Below are 19,383 nucleotides of genomic sequence, written 5' to 3'. Positions count from 1 at the left end.
CGAATCACGTTGCCTGTACCTATTGTTTCCTTCTGACGCATCGTTGTATTGTTTGGAAACGTAGAAAGCGCTTATCGTCATGAAGACAAAATATAAATACATTTTAGAGAAAAACAGGATATATCAATCAACATCATCAAAAGTTAAAAACCAAAAAAACCGCTGCAAACAAATCACGACTAATAAGCAAATAGAAAGCATCTACAACAATGAAAAAAAAAAACAATGGTAAGGAAACATACATAGCAAACATAACATGATAAGAGAAATAACGCACATTTTACATAAACCAAACTACTGAATAGTCTCAAACAAAGTACAGCAAAGAAGCAAAGCCATCAATACTGCTAAAAGCAAACAACATAGAAAACAATATTAACTTAAGAGAATGCTAGACGTCTTTAGTTGTGCGACATAAACTCTTTTCCAATTACTCGTGGGATAGTTGTGTATAGAAAGACCCTGAACATTGAATGAGCAAAAGAAAAAACCCAAAATCAATACATCAAATGCCACTGAACGAGCGTAAAAAAAAGAGAAAACCAGAAACGACGAGGTTCGTTCGTTGTGTTATTGACATATTTTTCATCAGCTAGTGGTACTAAACCAAAATAAAATCAAGTAGCAAATATCTAGTCCAATCAACAACAATTCACACCTACAGACATAATCTGTAATGAGGTCAAGTTTAAGAAATTTGATTGCTCCTTGGTTCTACCAAATTCTGATAAAATCAAGAAAAATGAATATAATATGAGAAATGTTACAAAAAGTCTGAAAATATATAATAAATATGGAAATAACATTGCATACTTTATTAAAGTATATATTTATTACAAAGAATATACATCATGAACTTGCTAACAACCAATCCAATTGAAATGGACGGCGGTAGTAAGAAAATCCACTACTAACCGGAAGTTTCAAGTCTACACGTATTCAACAACTTTTTATTGAAATGAAAAATAGAAAGCGACGCCATGATGATATAAACAATAAGAACATACTAACCATGCCATGTGAAAAGCGTATGTAAAAAGCCACGATACAAATGCTTGTATAAAAGAAACTTAACAAATTAAAACCCAAGTCATTATTGGATTAATTTTGAGCGCAAACACAACTTCTTTTGTTCAATTTGTAAAGGTTTCGTTTATAAATAAAATTCGACTCGCGAATAGATTTAAATCAATAAAAAATCAGTAGTAAAACAAAATTCAGCTAAGAAACTAGTTCCATGGTTCAAATCAGAAAAAAATACTACCGAACAAAATGCGTAACTCTCAAAACAAACAAAGAAAGTCCTAACGAAAACATCCTTTCTGAGATGCAAACGGCGGAAAAGTAAAGAAAAAGAAACCAATTTCCGAACTTTTCTCAAAAAAAAAAAAAAACAAAAACAAAAAGAAAAGAGATAACCGATTGATAAAGCTTTGCGATGCTTTCCTCAAAGAAAAGCTCGAATCGAATTGCAACAGTTCCATATTCGGTGTTCCTATTCCTTGACTCATGAAACTGATGACCTTGAGTTCCAAACTGAAATACACAATCGATTGGGGCTTAGGATTCAATCAAAAAGGTCCGAATCAGGAATCCTGTGCAGGACTCCTCGATCGAATGTCCTGCAATGGAATGGGCTCAAGCGAATAAGAAAACATAATTATATGGAACAAGCAAGTAACTGGGAATCGGTATCGCGATATCATCTATAGAGATCATCTGCATCAATGAACAAATAACTACAACAAACAAAACCAAAAAAAAAATCATCGCTCAACATTAATTCTTAATCATAACGAAAAAAACCAACAAAAAAAAAACAAGTGTAAAGGAGAAAAATGAAGAAATCTTAACGGGTTTCCTCAATGTCGATATTGTACATTTTGTAATAACCCTAAGTGATTTTTTTTTCGGTTCAGATGCGCTAACGGAAAAAAAATGTTTGCGACCGGAAGAAGCGGAAAACAGAAAGAAGATATTATATAAAATTTAATAAATGATAGTTAAAATAAATGCTTATATAAACAATTGAAAACGAGATATTTCGGTATCGAAAGAAGCTCCCGTTGGGTAATCGAATATTTTATCCAACTCATGCCCGTGCAATGGCATAACGATGACCTTGCTCAAACTCGCCCTTTTTTCATTGTAAGTGATTGTCAATTTTTTTGTGATTTTGTGCATTGCCAATAAAATTATTATTCAACCGACTGATGAACTGCCTATAAATAGCTAGCCAAAAACCCGGGGTTTGAACAAGTCATGCGTTTCATAATTTTTATAGACTGGCTCAGAATTGATACAAGAAAAGAATCATAGAAAAAAGAGAAAAAATGATACTAAAGACAAAAATAAAAAGAAAAAAAATGACAAAAAGGACAAAAATGATAAAAATGATAAAAATGATAAAAATAACAAAAATGACAAAAATGACAAAATGACAAAATGACAAAATGACAAAATGACAAAAATGACAAAAGGACAAAAAATCATAAAAATTACTAAAATAACAAAAATTACAAAAATTTCAAAAATTTCAAAAATGACAAAATTTCAAAAATTACAAAAATTATATAAATTACAAAAATAACAGAAATTACAAAAATTACAAAAATTACAAAAATGACAAAAATTACAAGAATAACAAAAAATTACAAAAATTACAAAAATTACAAAAATTACAAAAATTACAAAAATTACAAAAATTACAAAAATTACAAAAATTACAAAAATTACAAAAATTACAAAAATTACAAAAATTACAAAAATTACAAAAATTACAAAAATTACAAAAATTACAAAAATTACAAAAATTACAAAAATTACAAAAATTACAAAAATTACAAAAATTACAAAAATTACAAAAATTACAAAAATTACAAAAATTACAAAAATTACAAAAATTACAAAAATTACAAAAATTACAAAAATTACAAAAATTACAAAAATTACAAAAATTACAAAAATTACAAAAATTACAAAAATTACAAAAATTACAAAAATTACAAAAATTACAAAAATTACAAAAATTACAAAAATTACAAAAATTACAAAAATTACAAAAATTACAAAAATTACAAAAATTACAAAAATTACAAAAATTACAAAAGTTACAAAAATTACAAAAATTACAAAAATTACAAAAATTACAAAAATTACAAAAATTACAAAAATTACAAAAATTACAAAAATTACAAAAATTACAAAAATTACAAAAATTACAAAAATTACAAAAATTACAAAAATTACAAAAATTACAAAAATTACAAAAATAACAAAAATTACAAAAATTACAAAAACTACAAAAATTACAAAAATTACAAAAATTACAAAAATTACAAAAATTACAAAAATTACAAAAATTACAAGAATGAAAAAAATGTCGTAAATTATAAAAATTTCAAAAGTCTTGTAGAAAAATAAATAATCTATAAAATTTGCAAAAAATTCAGAAGTAGCAAAATAAATATCACAAAAATTTAATGTGATGTTTTCTTAAAACATCAAATAATTGAATAAAAAAAATTGAATAATTACAAAAATTATTTAAATAACAAAACTTACAAAACTAGTAATAGTTTAAAAAAAAAAAAATGAAAAAAATTACAAAAATTGAAAAAAATAAATACATAAATGACTAGAAGTTCCAAATTTACAATAATTACAAAAAATCAAATTAGATTTAAGTACAAATTATTTCAGAAATAGTTGTAATTCTATCTTTTTTCTGGGCTTTCAAATATTTTTATGAGTTCCTTGCTTTCAAACTTACGAACACAATAAAGGGTGATACGGTCAAAATTTGGTCAATATCAACTTGACGTATTTCTTTCAATTTTGCATTAAAAAAACCTGAACACCCCTCATTTTGAAGATGTGTGTGTGTAGAATGTTGCTCCTATCTTGATTTTGGAATTCACTCTTCAGTTGTCAAAATGCCGTCCAAGGAAGAAGAGCAGCGTATCAAAATTTTGCTCGCGCATCGCGAAAATCCGAGCTACTCGCACGCAAAGCTGACAAAATCGCTAAAAGTTACCAAATCATCCGCTACAAATGTAATTAAAGTGTTTGGGGAACGTTTGTCGACAGCCAGCAAGTCTGGATCGAGTGGAAATCGAAAACCGGAAGCCGCTGAGACGACAAAGAGAGTTGCCGGTAGTTTCGAGCGAAACCCTAACCTCTCTCTCCGCGATGCCGCAAATAAGCTGGGTATATCGTCTACAACCGTGCATCGAGCCAAAAAAAAACGAGCCGGACTATCGACTTACAAGAAGGTAGTGACTCCAAATTGCGATGATGAACAAAATACGACAGCCAAAGCGCGATCCCGGAGGCTGTACACGACGATGCTGACGAAGTTTGACTGCATGGTAATGGATGACGAATCCTACGTCAAAGCCGACTACAAGCAGCTTCCGGGACAGGAGTTTTATACGGCAGAAGGAAGGAGAAAGGTAGCAGATATTTTCAAGCACATGAAACTGTCAAAGTTCGCTAAGAAATATCTGGTTTGGCAAGCCATCTGTACCTGTGGCTTGAAAAGCAGCATTTTCACAGCTTCCGGGACTGTCAACCAAGAAATTTACGTGAAAGAGTGTTTGAATAAATGTCTGCTGCCTTTTCTGAAGAAACACGGTTGTTCCGTACTGTTTTGGTCGGATTTGGCATCTTGCCATTACGGTAAAAAGGGCATTGAGTGGTACGCCGCCAACAACGTGCAGGTGGTACCCAAGGACAAGAACACGCCAGAGCTCCGCCCAAATGAGAAATACTGGGCTATTGTCGAGCGGAACCTAAAGAAGACCAAAAAAACTGCTAAGGACGAGCAGCAGTTCAAGGCAAACTGGCTTTCTGCGGCGAAGAAGGTGGACAAGATGGCTGTACAAAATCTGATGGCAGGGGTTAAGCGTAAGGCCCGGCAATTCGAATTTGCATAAACGGAAGCCTAACTGAATATTTTTCCTGAATTTTATACAAATTAAACTTGAAAAAGAAATTTTATTTGATTTTTTAAATAAACGATTTCACCGATTTACACGCGTTTCCCTTGACCAAATTTTGACCGTATCACCCTTTAGGTACGCGATTGTATTGTTCCAAGAAGATTTTTTAATGCATTTTTGGAAAAAGGTACAATCGGTCATAATGTCAAGAGGGCTGGATGAGGGTACTCAAATCCCAACTATTTTCCTATTTTAAGTCCCGACTTAGTGCTAGTTTCTATTAACTCCGTTTTACAGTATCTACTCCTTTTTATTGGGTTTTCATGCATCATTAGTTAGATGGAAGCAGATTAATACCTTATTAAAGTCGATCCACTTTGAATAAAATATTTAAACATTTTTACCGGTCTTATTAGTGCTTGCTAGGTACTCGTAGATTGAACGGTAAACAACTGCCGTTTGATTCCTTAAGCGACTTAAGCCTCGCTCTGATAAAACCGAATGTGATTTTCAGACGTATCTACACGTTCGTTGCCAAAGTTTTTTGTTATTGGTAACACGCACGTGTTTCTCAACTTATTGCAGTTCTCTTCACCCAGTTAGGTGTGATGACGGTATACATACTATTAGTTTGTACTTTATTAATTATCAATATACAGACATAGCTTCTGTATTCGACCGTTAATCAGCTGGTTTGTCTCTTTTTCTAATGGTTTTGCAATTGAAAAAGTTTCTCAATTCATCGTTAAGAAATTGAAAAGAATGAGAAACTCACGCAGCGAAAAGTAGTACCATTGAGATAAAAAAAATACATCTTTGATTCAAAAACCTCGTGTACATTGAAACAAAATCCGTTTTCCTTGATTCAAGTGAATTTTATAATGAACCGATTTTTTTTTTCCTTTAAACCCCTGTTCCAAATGTTTGAATCAAAGTATTGAATTTGAATTCAAAGAATTTTTTATTTGACTCAGAATCAATGTGAAAATTCATTGATTTAGATGAATTTTCTTTAGAATCAAAGTATTTTTTCGTCAAACATTCGACACATCCTCTTTAGTGGTGAACGAGACGGCGAAAGCTTTTCCGCGCAACAACCAGACAGCACCGCAATCACAAGATCCGGCGTAAGAAAGTCTCTACAGCTTTAAGAGGGCAAACGATAGTGGACTCCTAGGTAGGTCTTTCAAAAACAATTTAATTTCAAATAAACCAACCTAACAAACTTTTTCAGGGCAACCAATCATCCAACTAATCCCTTCCGATCCGGTCCAAGGAGGCATCTGGCGCCGAAACTAAGTAAGTACTTTCAATGCAATTTTAAATTTTTGTTGTTAGCATTATTTAGCTTAATATCGTTTTTTGTGAGCTTCATAACAAGGGAAGCATTTTTGTCATAAATTTGTATTATTTGTAAAAATTTCATGTGTATATTTTGTTCTCCTCTTTATTTACAGATGTACCGGTTTAAAACACTAATTATGGGGAAAATCGATAATACCCGAACATGAACTTTCTAAATAAATAAAATGCTTTAAAACCATAATTGATTTGTTTCTATTTCCAATAGGACGAAAATAAATATGTAGTACCAGAATTTTTAAAAACAAAAAGTAGAATTGAAGAACAAATACTTTTAAATTGAAACCCAAATACCGTTGGAATAAACGAAAAGTTCATAAAATTAAACGAAAAGGCTTTTGAATCGAAAGCATTTTGTTTTTTGAAACAAAGAACAAGTTTTGATTCAAAGGAAAGCATTTCTTCGAAACAAAAGAAAATGCATTTGAATCAAAGGAATTTTTATTTGTCCCAAAAACAAAGGAAAAAATCCTTTGTTTTTGCGGCACTTTCCTTTGAAACTAATTTCTATTTTTCTGCGTGCTTTTTCGATTGCAAACCATCAGAAAAAGTTTTCAAATAACAATTTTGATCTAAAACACAATCACAATCAATGAATTTTACTCAAACTTTTTCTATTTTAAAAATGAGTTTTAATTCAAAGTTCTTATGACGAGATTTAATTTCATAAATAGATTTTGAGGAAAGTTTTTGCATTGTTTTACTGTTGTTTAGATTGATTTTAACAATAAGGTTGGCAATAACGTTCAGAAGGCAACTGCTGCACTGCTGAGCTGAGTGATGATGAGTGCATTTATTCGTCGTCTCATTCAGCTTCATCAATTTGGCGAGGACTGCAGCGCGGGAGATTTGTTTGTGTTTTTTTTTGCGTTAACTAAACGGAAAAAAATCGGAGAGAGCAGCAGCGATGATTAAAAAGGGACTGACTCCTGCTTGAATGGTTGTTTTGTTAGAACGTTACATAGGTAGATATCAAAAATGTATATGTACTGTTGTGTACGTACATAAAGTTGAGAATGGGAAGTATTCTCATTCTCAGCTGAACTTTTGATACAGCAGCTGTTTTGCCGGTAATAATTTTTACAACACGAGACGCGCCGTGTAGTAACTAACGCTTTAGAATGAGTCAACAACTCAGTTTCATCGGATGTGTTCCCGGTTCCGCTGCTGTCTCTGAGAATATTTTAAGAACTATTTCGAAGGAAAATTTTGCGGCAACTCTGAGCTGCGAACTACGCGGCGGGTTCAATTGTTCGAGCTGTGTTCCGATGTGATTCGAATACTCTGGCAAAAGTTACATATTATCGAGTATTAAATGAAATCTAGTGTGTTTTGAAGTTTTGTGCAATGGAAATGAAGCAGGCCGTGGAAGATTCAATTGAGTTGACAGAAGTTGAAAAAGGTAGGATTTCTCCTAGTGTGATAAGGCTTTATCGAGAAAAAGTGTTTCTAAAGTTTTCCTCAGCACAAATTATCTAACAACCAGAAAACGCCAAAACAAATGATTGATTCTGCGCAGTTGAGAAATATAAAAGCTAAACGCTGAAAGGGATCTCGTTTGAACGGAATTTGTAACCCTGCCGCTGTTATCAATATTATGTAGCAAAAACAAAAGTTCGTTCGCCAAACGCAAGCAAAATGTTCACAGTTTTGTGTGGTTCAATGTACGCAATGGCTTTGCGTAACAAGACCTGGAATGATTTCTCAGCATTTGATTTCGTGTTTTCAAACTTCACATTCAAACTCTGATTTTTCATGCAGTTTCAATTTTCTATTGTTATTTTTTTTACCTTATTTGTTTGTGTTTATTTTAGAATTTAATGAAATTTTGATGATTTTTTTCTGATTATAAAATTATGCAATTAATACTGTTAGGCATCTGTCCTATCGGGCATCATCAAAAGTACAACTTTTTTCCGTTTAGTGATCCACCGTTTCACTATGGGACAGCCCCATACAATGAGGCGGCAAAAAGTATATTTTTGCTATTTATGAACTGTTTTGAAGATGAAATGAGTTGTAGCATTCAAAACCCGATATAAACTTTTTCAGCTTTAGTTTTACATGTATGTTCAGAAAGGACAATAAAATTGGAACATTAACTCGTTAAAATGCATAGTGTAGTTTTGAAACAATACTTATTTAAATAAACTTAATTCGAAAACGCGTGAATATTTTTAAGAACTATGTTCACAAAAAAATATTTGAAAGATTAAAGCAAAACCACTCAGGGTATTTATGTTCATGGTTATTCAGTTTTGTATGAAGAATTAGAGAGTACACGCAAAACATACAGTATTGAAATTTTATAATTTTTGGGAAATAAGTAGTTTTTAAAAAATCTCAGTTTTTTCTACACATAGGGGAGATGGGGGCATAATGGCCACCTTAAGGAAAACGCTTATTTAACCATAGAAAATAGCTATAATATGGAAGTTACATTATTGTTTCGTGTTCAGACACTTGAAAAGCCTATTCCCTAACGGGCTGAAACGTGAAAAACTAAATGAAAACGTTAAAAAATGCATTTTAAAAATTTTGCCAAAAGCTGAAAACCAGCCACTGTAGAGGCATAATGAGAACCCCCCCTGAGGCAGTATGAGCACCATTAATCAGTGCAAGATGTGCGTTTTCTGCCGGGGAATCTAGCAGCGAATTCAACTCGATGATCAGGTGAGTCGTAGATTCATCAAACAAAGCAATAACAAAATAATCTAGGTCTGTTTGTAAAATATAAACAATTCACGCACGCTCATACATTATGTACTAGCCGTATAATGTTACAATAAAAAAAATCGATCATGAATTGTAAATGGAAAAAATCACCTCGAACAGAAATCGAACTCTAGTCTTTTGATTACCTCTCCGACACCTTACCAATAGGCTAAATCGTCGGATGAAAACAAGTCATGGTGTGGCTCTATAAATCAATTTTAATTTGCTGCTAGATTCTACGGCAGAAAATGCTCATTATGCCTCGATAATATGGTGCTCTATATGCCCCTAGTCCAGGGGTGAGCAACCTTTTGAACCCACGGGCCAATTCAAATTTGAAATCTTGTCGGCGGGCCGCACTTAAAATAACATTTTATTTTATAATTAGCAGAGCTTCACGTCATTTTTTATAACTACAAATATTTGGCAAAATCAAATCTGAAAAAGGAAAGATAAAACGAATTCATATGATTAAAAACAGAAATTCAACACGACTTTATAAATACCCGATATTGAAAAGGTACATCACTAAATCTTTGTCATTTTTGAATTCTCTCATTTTTTTAATAATGCTTCTTTATGAACATTCATTCTTACAACACTCTTGTTGAAATCGATGGTACTATTCGTCATCACTTTCATTCAAAATTTTTCAGAAACATACCACAGTGATAAGTAAGAGTGTGAAAAATATATATTTGAAGAGTTGGTCGTTGAATCGCTACTTGACTTTCTGTGATTTTTGTTCCACAATTCGAACGTGTCCTTAAAGACTAGATTTTTTCCGTTAAAAATAAGATCTTTAAATTGATGTTCTGCATTGGATCATTGCTTTGGGATGTTGAGCAAGGTCGTCGAAATCACAGAAAAATGTTCAATTTTAAATATTTTTAGCAACTATCTTCAATACTATCTTCAAAGCGTTAGGAGTTCAATAATTAGGAAAAATATATTCTGAGTAAAGAAATAACTCCAATATAACGTTTTGCCAATAAAGCCTTGAACAGAACATAATAAATGCTTGAAATGCCAAAAAAAAGTTAACAATCTGAATGATTGTGGGGCAAAAGCAGATAAGTGCATATTTGATTAAGTCATATAAATTTTCCCAACAATCCATTGTAGAAAAAAGTTAAGGTATAAAAATTTCAAAAAAGCTTCGCGGGCCGCACAAAAGGGTCTCGCGGGCCACTTGCGGCCCGCGGGCGCGTTTTGCTCACCCCTGCCCTAGTCAACAATTTGAAGTAAAAACGTGTTTTAAAATTGATAAAAGTGAAAAATCAAAAACTTTTTGATGGTAAAAATTGAGAAACAATGTGTACATCATGTTGCAGTGCGTACATTATAGATCAAGGAGATTTTAAGATCATAAGAGCTTTTTTCGTGATGCTCAAAAATTATAATATTATCGCTACTTGAGAACATAGCCCTTTTGTTTTAAATATCTCAGTAAAGATGATAAGGATATTCCTGTTTTTGTGAAAAATTAATGCTATAGGAAGTACGAAACAAATCCTCATGAAAATTTATTTAAGAAAATACGTACTTTCGTAGAAAAGTGAAGTGCTCATTATGCCCTGGGTGCTCGTTATGCCTTCATCTCCCCTATCGAAATTCTATCGTAGCTTTTGGTCACAATCAATTACAATCATCTTCCTGCACGTTATGAACAATGTTTGCTTAATGATGTTTAACAGAAAACATACTATTTTTCCAAAATGGTTAAAAATTATCCACTTTTTTGTTTTTATTATAACTTTTTTTTCTCTTGTATTTGAATTATTAGACCCTTAGATCAAGTTTACTGGTGTTGGGAAAAAGTGGTAGAAATTTTGACCACTTTACCACTCTACCACTTTTTCCCAACACCAGTGAACTTGCTCTTTGCTATGTTTAAAAGACAAAAAAGTTTTGGGAAACGTTAGGCTTTTTTCTTAGAGACCAAAATGTTTAAACCTTTTGAGTAAATCATAAAATTACTCATTTTTTAAACTTTTTCGTTAACCGTGTAAAAATTAAAAATGTTTTGAAAGGAAGCTTAGAAAATAAGCTTTCTAACGATGTATTGGGAATTGATATAGCATTTCATTTAAAGGAGAAAAATTGATTTGAAAATTATTGGATCTGAAGTATATTTTTCAAAATTTTCTAAGTCTGATGTCTGTGAAAAGATAAGTGCGTATGATAATGATCTGAAAAATTGAGGATATCTTAGTTAAATATAAAGCTACAACCTGTTATATGACAAATATCATTACGATGGAGTTCATTTTTGACTTTTTTCCGCCTCAAACCCCATAGTGCGTTTACCGGTGTGAATTTTATGCAATTCCTATTTTTAGACCAAAAACTACCTAACACGCTCTAATTCAGTGTAAATCTCACCCAGTGAATAGTGGTCCAGAAATTAATATCAGCGGAAAACAATGATTAGCGTCTTCCCCTTAAGATATATACCTTTTTTGATATTTTAAAGAATGTTTCATGAACTTTTTAATGCAATCAACCATAAAATTTTCGACTCGTTCCATTTGGTGTTATTGAAGCTCAAAATGATACATCGAAGCCATCATGAAAACCTAAAATGTATCGAGGCAATCCATGATTTGAACATCAAGCACATGGAGTTTAGTCAGTTCTATGTGAGTCTTAATAAAAACCAGATCGAAATAAAGTAATCTCTAAGACGTAACATTTTTGGACATGTTTGGCGACGAGGATGGGATCGAATCTATCAAGATAGTCCTTCAAAATGGGAGGAGAATCCAACCACGGTCAAACCGGTTCCAGTCAACGCCAAGCAGCCAGTTCTAGCCAAGGCCAAGCCGACATCCAGCTGGCAATCCTACGGTTGCTCGAACGTCTGACTAACTAGCAGCCCCCCTTTCGTCAAACATTTCCGAATTCGTTAACGATCAGGAAAACGGATTGACGTTCCAGCGGTGGTTTTCCCGGTATCAAGATCTGTACGAGAACGACGCACGGCAGTTGAACGATGCCGCGAAGGTCCGATTGCTGCTCCGCAAGTTGGACACTCTGTCCCATAGCCGCTATCTCAACTATATTCTGCCTGCACTTCCCAAGGACATCAATTTCCGAGAACGGTATCAACCTTGAAGAAAATTTTCGGCAGCCGGGTTTCCAAGTTCCGAAAGCGTTTCCAGTGTCTCCAGATTATCAAAAACGATATGGATGACATCATCGATTACGGCGGAAAGGTGAACCGTGCATGCGAGGATTTCAAGTTCCAGAATCTCACTCTGGACCACTTCAAGTGTTTGGTATTCGTCAGCGGTCTGAAATCGGCAAAACATGCTGATGTACGAGCCAGGTTGCTGACCAAAATGGAGAACGAAATAAACGGAGCCCCAGCCACTCTTCAGTCGCTTATTGACGAGTTTCAACGTCTCGCCAATCCGAAGGAAGACACGTCGATGATTGAACATCAATCAAGCTTCAAATCGTCCGTTCACGCCGTTAAAAACACGAAAAGTGCAACGAGTGCGTCGCAGCAAAATTCTCCGAAGCTACCTAAGTCACCGTGCTGGCAGTGCGGTCAAATGCACTTTGTGAAAGAGTGCCCATTCAACAAACGTCTTTACCAGAATTGTAACCGCACCGGCCACAAGGAAGGTTACTGTTCTTGTAATCACAAAAGCACCGCCAACATCACAAGCGCAGTCCAACATAACGATGGTAAGAAGCGTTCCAGCGCCGAAACCAGAAGGGTGTTCATCGTCAACCATGTTGAACATCGTGCAAGTCGCAGGAAATTTGCTTCAGTTCTTGTCAACGGACAGCCCGTATCACTACAGATAGATTCTGCCAGTGATATTTCAATCATTTCCGCAAAAATGTGGAAACAAATCGGCAAGCCTACCATGAAGCCTTCTTCGAATCAAGCCACGAATGTATCTGGTCAACCGCTAACCCTCCTTGGCAATTCAACTGCGATGTAACAATCAATGGCCAAACCCAGCAAGCAAGGTGTTTCGTGACGTCGGTTTCCGGTTTGAACCTGATCGACATTGAATGGCTAGACCTTTCGATCTATGGTCTATTCCGCAAACTAAGCCAAAAGTTGATTCGATCGAGGGAAGAAACTCTCGAAGATGCTCTTCAAACGTCATCACTTCTACTTCCTTCGAAGCGAACTCGAGTGAAGCCCAGCTTCGTGATGAATCGCCAAATTGAAACATTGGTGCCATCATCAAACAGTTCAAGCCCGGTGACACAGTTTACGCTCAGGTACATCACAAGAACTCTTGGTCCTGGAAAGCCGGGGTGGTCATTGAGCGGATTGGCAATGTGAATTACAACGTTCAGCTTCAAGAATCCCAACGTCTCATCAGGTCCTAGGCCAATCAGCTCCGCACACGTCCTTTCGAAGAGGTGGAATCCAAAACCGAATCCCCGTTATCAATTTTCCTGGATGGTTTTGGTCTTGAAATTTCGCAGCCTCCACGACCTGTACCTCAAGCCGATGAATCAGTGCCGGAAGATGGTGTAGAACCCCATTTCAATTCATCTCTCCTAACAGACGATGAATCGTTCAAGTCGGATGAAGGTGAAGCCAAAGTTCCGGAAGAGGTTCCAGCACGACCAAAACGTCTCCTGCGGCTACCATCCAGGCTCGAAGGGTACTGGATGTTTTAGCGGGGGAGAAATGTACATCGAAGCAATCATGAAAACCTAAAATGTATCGAGGCAATCCATGATTCAAACATCAAGCACATGGAGTGGAAATTTAATCCGTTCTATGGGCGTCTTAATACAAACCAGATCGAAATAAAGTAATCTCTAAGACGTAACACACTAAAAGAGTCCTTTTAAAAGCATATTGCCTCATAACTTCAAAACAAAAACCAATTTTGGTAGTTCGTTTTCAACACAAGATGCGAATTGTGGTTATCTGAAATGCTGTTGAATAAATGATTTTGATAAAAGATCACCATGAAAAGATATAAAAAAAAAACTGATTTGCCATAAAACTTTCAGTTCAAGAGATAGATGTTTAGTGTCTTCGACAAAGTTTAATAAATTATTGTGTTCTACAATATTTTAGAATAATGTAGGCCTCTATCTTATCACAGTTAGGTAAAAATTTTCGGATCTCATAAATTTTATAAACAACCCTAATTTTTTTTCCAGTAAAAATTACCGCTTAAATTGTTGTAAAAGTTTGTCAAAGGCATCAAACTTAAGGCAAAGACGCTTATAAGGCTGGAACAAATATCAAATTCTTCTTTTGTCACTCCCTTTCCCCCCCCTTCAAAATTTCCAAAAAACCCGAAGTAAGGAATAAATAAAGTTTAAAGTATTTTGTTTAAATTTCGATTGAAAATTCAAATATCCGAAAGATTACAAGGCTAAGAAACAAATTTTGAAAGATGGGAGATATTTCCTTTTTTCAATACTTAATTATATTGATTTTTTCGATAAAAAATTACTTGATTTAAAGGTTTTGTACAATAATACTTTGTTGCAGACAAGGTTTTGTGTAATTTATTCCAATTTGTTTGTTTATCGCATAAATTTCATTTCTGGACCACTGTGCAGTATAAAGTTAACAACCCACAAGCGGATTTCAAACATCTACTAAGGGTTAATCTCCTCTGCCTAACTACATAGAAGTTACTACTTAAAAGAACAAAATGTTCACTTGGAATGTTAGAAATCATCATGTGGATCCAAATAAAGGTAGATGTAGTTTGAAACGGAAAGTTTACAATGTAGTTCAGCGATTGTGGTCGAGGAAACTTACGAATCTAATCACTGTTCTGTACATGGTCAATTTTACGTCAGCTTATCTCCTTCGATAGGAGCACCCCTAGAGATTAGACCACAGTTTGTGGATGGATGGAATGCTTGAATGGAAACATGCTTGAATTGTACAGATTTTTGAAAATGTACAAATTTCTTTTACCAAAAAATATCATAATTTCAATTTTTTATTTGGTAAGAATACCCTTCTTTGATCTTCAAATATTTAGAGTGATATCAAAAATCGAAATATGTCCATAATCGACTTTTCGAGACTTTTCAGGCTTGTAAAAAAATCACAACTCGCACTTTTTATAAGGCATCCTAAACTTAATTTTTTAAACAAGGGTGGACAATTTTTGTTCCCTTATTGTGGTCCTGGGAAAAATTAAATTTAATTAAACATAACGCGTTCTAAGAATTTTAGATAAACACTTGAATTTTCACAAAAAAATGATAATGTAAATAGAGGGTAAATGAATATTTGTTTACATGAAATTGGTACCGTAAGATGGGAAGTATCGGGGCAGATTTTGGACTATTTTCGTAATATTTCTGTCAAATTATATTAAGTAGGGGAGAGTGGGATACCGTGGGCCATGGGGAAACGTGTCGATCACTCTGAATATCTCAGATGTGTGTGGACTGTCATCGTCGTCGCTTTGCGTAAGCATATTTTTCTATATGTTAGTGACTTAAATACTCATCATATGCTTTTTTTATTTATCAAGCTTAAAAAAGATAAAAAAATTTCATACATAATTAAAAAAACACTCGCTAATTGCATCGATGGGGAACCAAGAGTTCATAACAACAATATACTCATCCGCTTATGACTTTAGTTTTTTCATATTCTTTCTCGTAGAAAAGGAATTTTTGATGAAACATCAATAAGTCATTAAAACGCAACCAATTTGCAAATCATATCTTGTGGGAAATCGTGGACCACACATCTTGGGGCACCTATATTTTTATGTCTTTATACACATTCAGAACTTATAATACGTTTTCCCTATCTGTAAAGTTTTTTCATACACAATAAAGAGTTATGAAAAATATTTCATTCATCCTATATAAGGAATTTTGCCAGAACGTTCGCGAGCCAGATTTTTGAATCTATTCGATCATACACAACCCTCTTTTTTATTTCATCATCTGAAATTGCTTTAAAATAACGAAATGAATTTTGAAACAACAGTTTTGGGTCAAATAATAAACTATGCATGTAATTTGGTCAATTTGAATTTAGTGGCAAACGATTCCCCATCATTTTCCCTAATCCAAAAAATATTGCTTTTTTGTTTTTGACAGTCAGAACCTGGGGGAAAAACATATAAAAAATAAAAAAAATACCTATGATACCTTGAAAATCTATAAAACCATACCATTTTTCTTTTTCATTTTATCTTTTATTATAAAGAAGTTATGGAACAATAAAAAGAAGTGGCCCATGATTCCCCACTCTCCCATAGAACTTTAAACTGCCGTGATAGGCTGAAGTGACGTATTTATACCTATGCCATTTTAACTTTTTGATAATATGAGTATTTTTCTTCTTTACCCCATTTTCTACTTCTCTGGGACTTTTCATGAAATGTGATATTTATTATCAAAGTTTAATTTTTTTTTCTTAGTTCTTATATCTGGCTACAATATTCTCTTTTTTGTTTTGGATCTTGGCTATAATATTTTTTCAGACTAAAGTTTTTATTTTCCAAGCTTCTGACTCCTCTGACACTGAGTGTTGGATCTAATTATAAGTTGAAGTTAAAAAAAGTGAACCGTATTTATATTCTTAATTCCGTTTAGTTTTGAAGCATCTAAGCATGGAAGGAAGAAAACGGGATTTTCTTTCTTCTCCTAATTATCAAATTGCTTTTTTTAAAAATGATGAAATTCTCATGAAATCACAAAATTTGATCACATTTCATTCACCATCTAGTCGAATACATTCTGAAAAAAACATAAAAAATCGAATAAATCATTTTAAGTTTGCCTTACCTTCATGATGTTACCATTATATGAAGAGAGGATTTTGAAATGGAATATTTCATCGTTAGCAAAACAATTTAGAGTATGTCAAAAATTTTGCAGTCATATCGTTGAATATAATTCTCCTTGAGTAACATGACATTATTCTATATGGCCGTAAAATGAACATAACGAAATAACGGCGTAAATAAAGGCTAAACAGATTTTTCTAGCATTTAAACGGGTTGTTCTATCTAGAAACCTGACTATATCCGGGTTTGATTTCAAAATTTTTATCCAAATTTGGTAAAAATCCAGGAACTGCTCAACTAAAATCAAGAAAAAATACCTGAATCATTTTTGGTTTCAAAGAAACACATCAGCTGATGTTGAATTGTATTTTAAGCTTCTAAAAACTGTAAAGGATCATTTTGTTAAAACTTGCTTAGAAAATTACCTTTTTAAACACTAAAACCATAAAATTGAATTATTTATTTCAAGTTTTTGTTTGATTTTGCAAATAAAGTAAATGAAACCGGGCTAAATCCGGAAGATTTTCAATCAAATACGGGCAACCGGGACAGACCAGACTTTTCTCAAAATTTGTTTTAAATATTCGGACATGCCCGGATAAAAACAGGCTTTGTGTTAATCAGATTAAAAAAATGTTTGAGTTGCCTTGATCCTGAAGCACGCTCCTACGCTCCTATCCAGTTAAAACCATTTTTTCAATCCACAAGAAAGATTACCAATCACATCCAAGTAGGTATCCATTTTACTGGTGCCAAGTGAAGAGTACGGTGGCAATGAAAATGGGCGCCAAAACTTCCTTCATAGAGATGGATGAGCATCAGCAAGCCTTGAATGAAACTAGTCACAACTTCTTTCCATTAAGAGTAAGAGCAAGTCACTGGTGTTGGGAAAAAATGGTAGAAATTCTGTCACTTTTAGCACATTTTGAAAATTTTGTCATGCAAAAACATTTTCAAGATCTGTGGCCTTCAAGTTTTTTAACAACACTTGTTGTAGTTTCGCATGCTGTGATGCAAAAATAGCTATACAGTGAAAACCCGATTTTATCACCCCCATGATGAATTTTGGAGTGACAAATCGGGGAGAGTGATAAAATCGGGAAATTTTGAAAAAAATGATTTTAAATTTTTAAAACTTTAAAAATTCAATAAAACAGTTAAGAGGTTTTGTAGTAGATATTGGGTGGTATGAAAAAAACTTAGTAATTGCTTTTGCTAAACTGAATCGAGCAGTCGAGCAGTCGCTTAAAGCAATTGCTTCGGTTGTTATGAATAAAGTTTTTTTGACAGCTGTTTTCTCAGTCAGGAGCTTTTACTTTTAGAACAAGCTAGTTTGGTATGAATAAAGCTCAAATCTGAAGCAATTGCTCGACAAATCTCATAGCAATTGCTTTATTTTCTAAGCATGCTCGGTAGCAGACTTTTCCAATAAAAAAATTCTTCAATAACGTCATGAACTTATCAAATTAGCAATATTTCACTTCAAAATAATTCAAAAAGGTATATTCAACATGGATAAAGAAAAGTCGAAGTGATAACCCAACTTTTTTCATATTTCTGTCGTTATAAAATCCGTATAAAATCATTCGTCTAAGATGACAATAAACAAATCAATTAGAAAATATTTCAAATTAAAAAAAATCCGGCTATAGTGGAAGAAGTCCCAATTGGCTCAAAGTAAGAAATAAATTGTAATAATTTAAAACATTATACAGATCTCTCATTTTTATATAATTTTTTATAATCCTAAGATTTAAAAAAAAAGTCTAAATTAAAATGCGCGCCTATTGACTATTTTTTTATACATCGGATTATCCCGATCCGAATACATGTGGGAGAGCTTATGATAAATATTAAATTTAGGCCATTTTTTGTTTGACAATATTCGAATATGCACAGCAAGAAAAATTCGTGTAATTTTAGATTGAAAACGATGCACGAAAACGGAACATCGTTTATAATCTAAAATTACATCATCATTACACTGAGGCGTGTAAATTTAGACCAAAAACGATGCACGGAAAGGGAACAGCTTATTGTCGTGTAAAAATACACAGCGATGTAAAGTTTTAGATTTGTTTTCGGGATACTTGCATTTTTATGGAATATTATTAGCCTTTTGAAAAGAAAAATTACACTAGTTTACTACTATTAAATATTTATTTAAAAAAACATCAATAGTGAAGAAAAACAAAGTACACCCACCATCACGAGCACCACCAGACTGGGGCATTCTGCTGATATTCCAACCGGTCAGCGTCACTGGGGGACCAAGGGGAATTCCGTTCCGGACTGTCATGGTCCGGATCCATATGTCACTGTCGGGTCAGGATAGCTTTTGCTTACAAATGCCTCGGATCGTTCACGCAAATTATTCTCCTGGCAATCAAATTCCGGATCCCTGCCACTTTAAATCCTGCCGTCGCTGTAATCGAGAAACAACTAATTAATTTCAATAACATCATTCGTTTGTTTGCTAATTTAAAAACTTACCACTTTTATCATAGAGATGATGGAGCTTCGTCTTGGAACGAAAACACTCGCGGTTTCCGAAAAATGACTCGACAGGCAAATGGCACAAACAAACAGTTTCAGTC

The 19,383-nt window shown here is 33.6% G+C and overlaps 1 protein-coding gene across 1 annotated transcript in view; it reads left to right on the top strand.

The window, feature by feature from the left end:
- The first annotated feature begins 7,334 nt into the window (after positions 1-7,334).
- Positions 7,335-19,383, top strand: part of LOC129758669 (uncharacterized) — a 31,454-nt gene continuing 19,405 nt past the window's right edge. The window contains exon 1 of the mRNA XM_055756247.1: positions 7,335-7,707. Coding sequence (XP_055612222.1) covers positions 7,653-7,707 — 55 coding nt within the window. The 5' untranslated portion in view covers positions 7,335-7,652. The remainder of the gene's footprint in view (positions 7,708-19,383) is intronic.

The sequence above is a fragment of the Uranotaenia lowii genome, chromosome 3 (genome assembly GCF_029784155.1).
Source record: "Uranotaenia lowii strain MFRU-FL chromosome 3, ASM2978415v1, whole genome shotgun sequence".
Classification (NCBI taxonomy): domain Eukaryota; kingdom Metazoa; phylum Arthropoda; class Insecta; order Diptera; family Culicidae; genus Uranotaenia; species Uranotaenia lowii.
The sequence above is the reverse complement of the archived record's forward strand: the minus strand, read 5'-3'. Positions and strand labels throughout refer to the sequence as shown.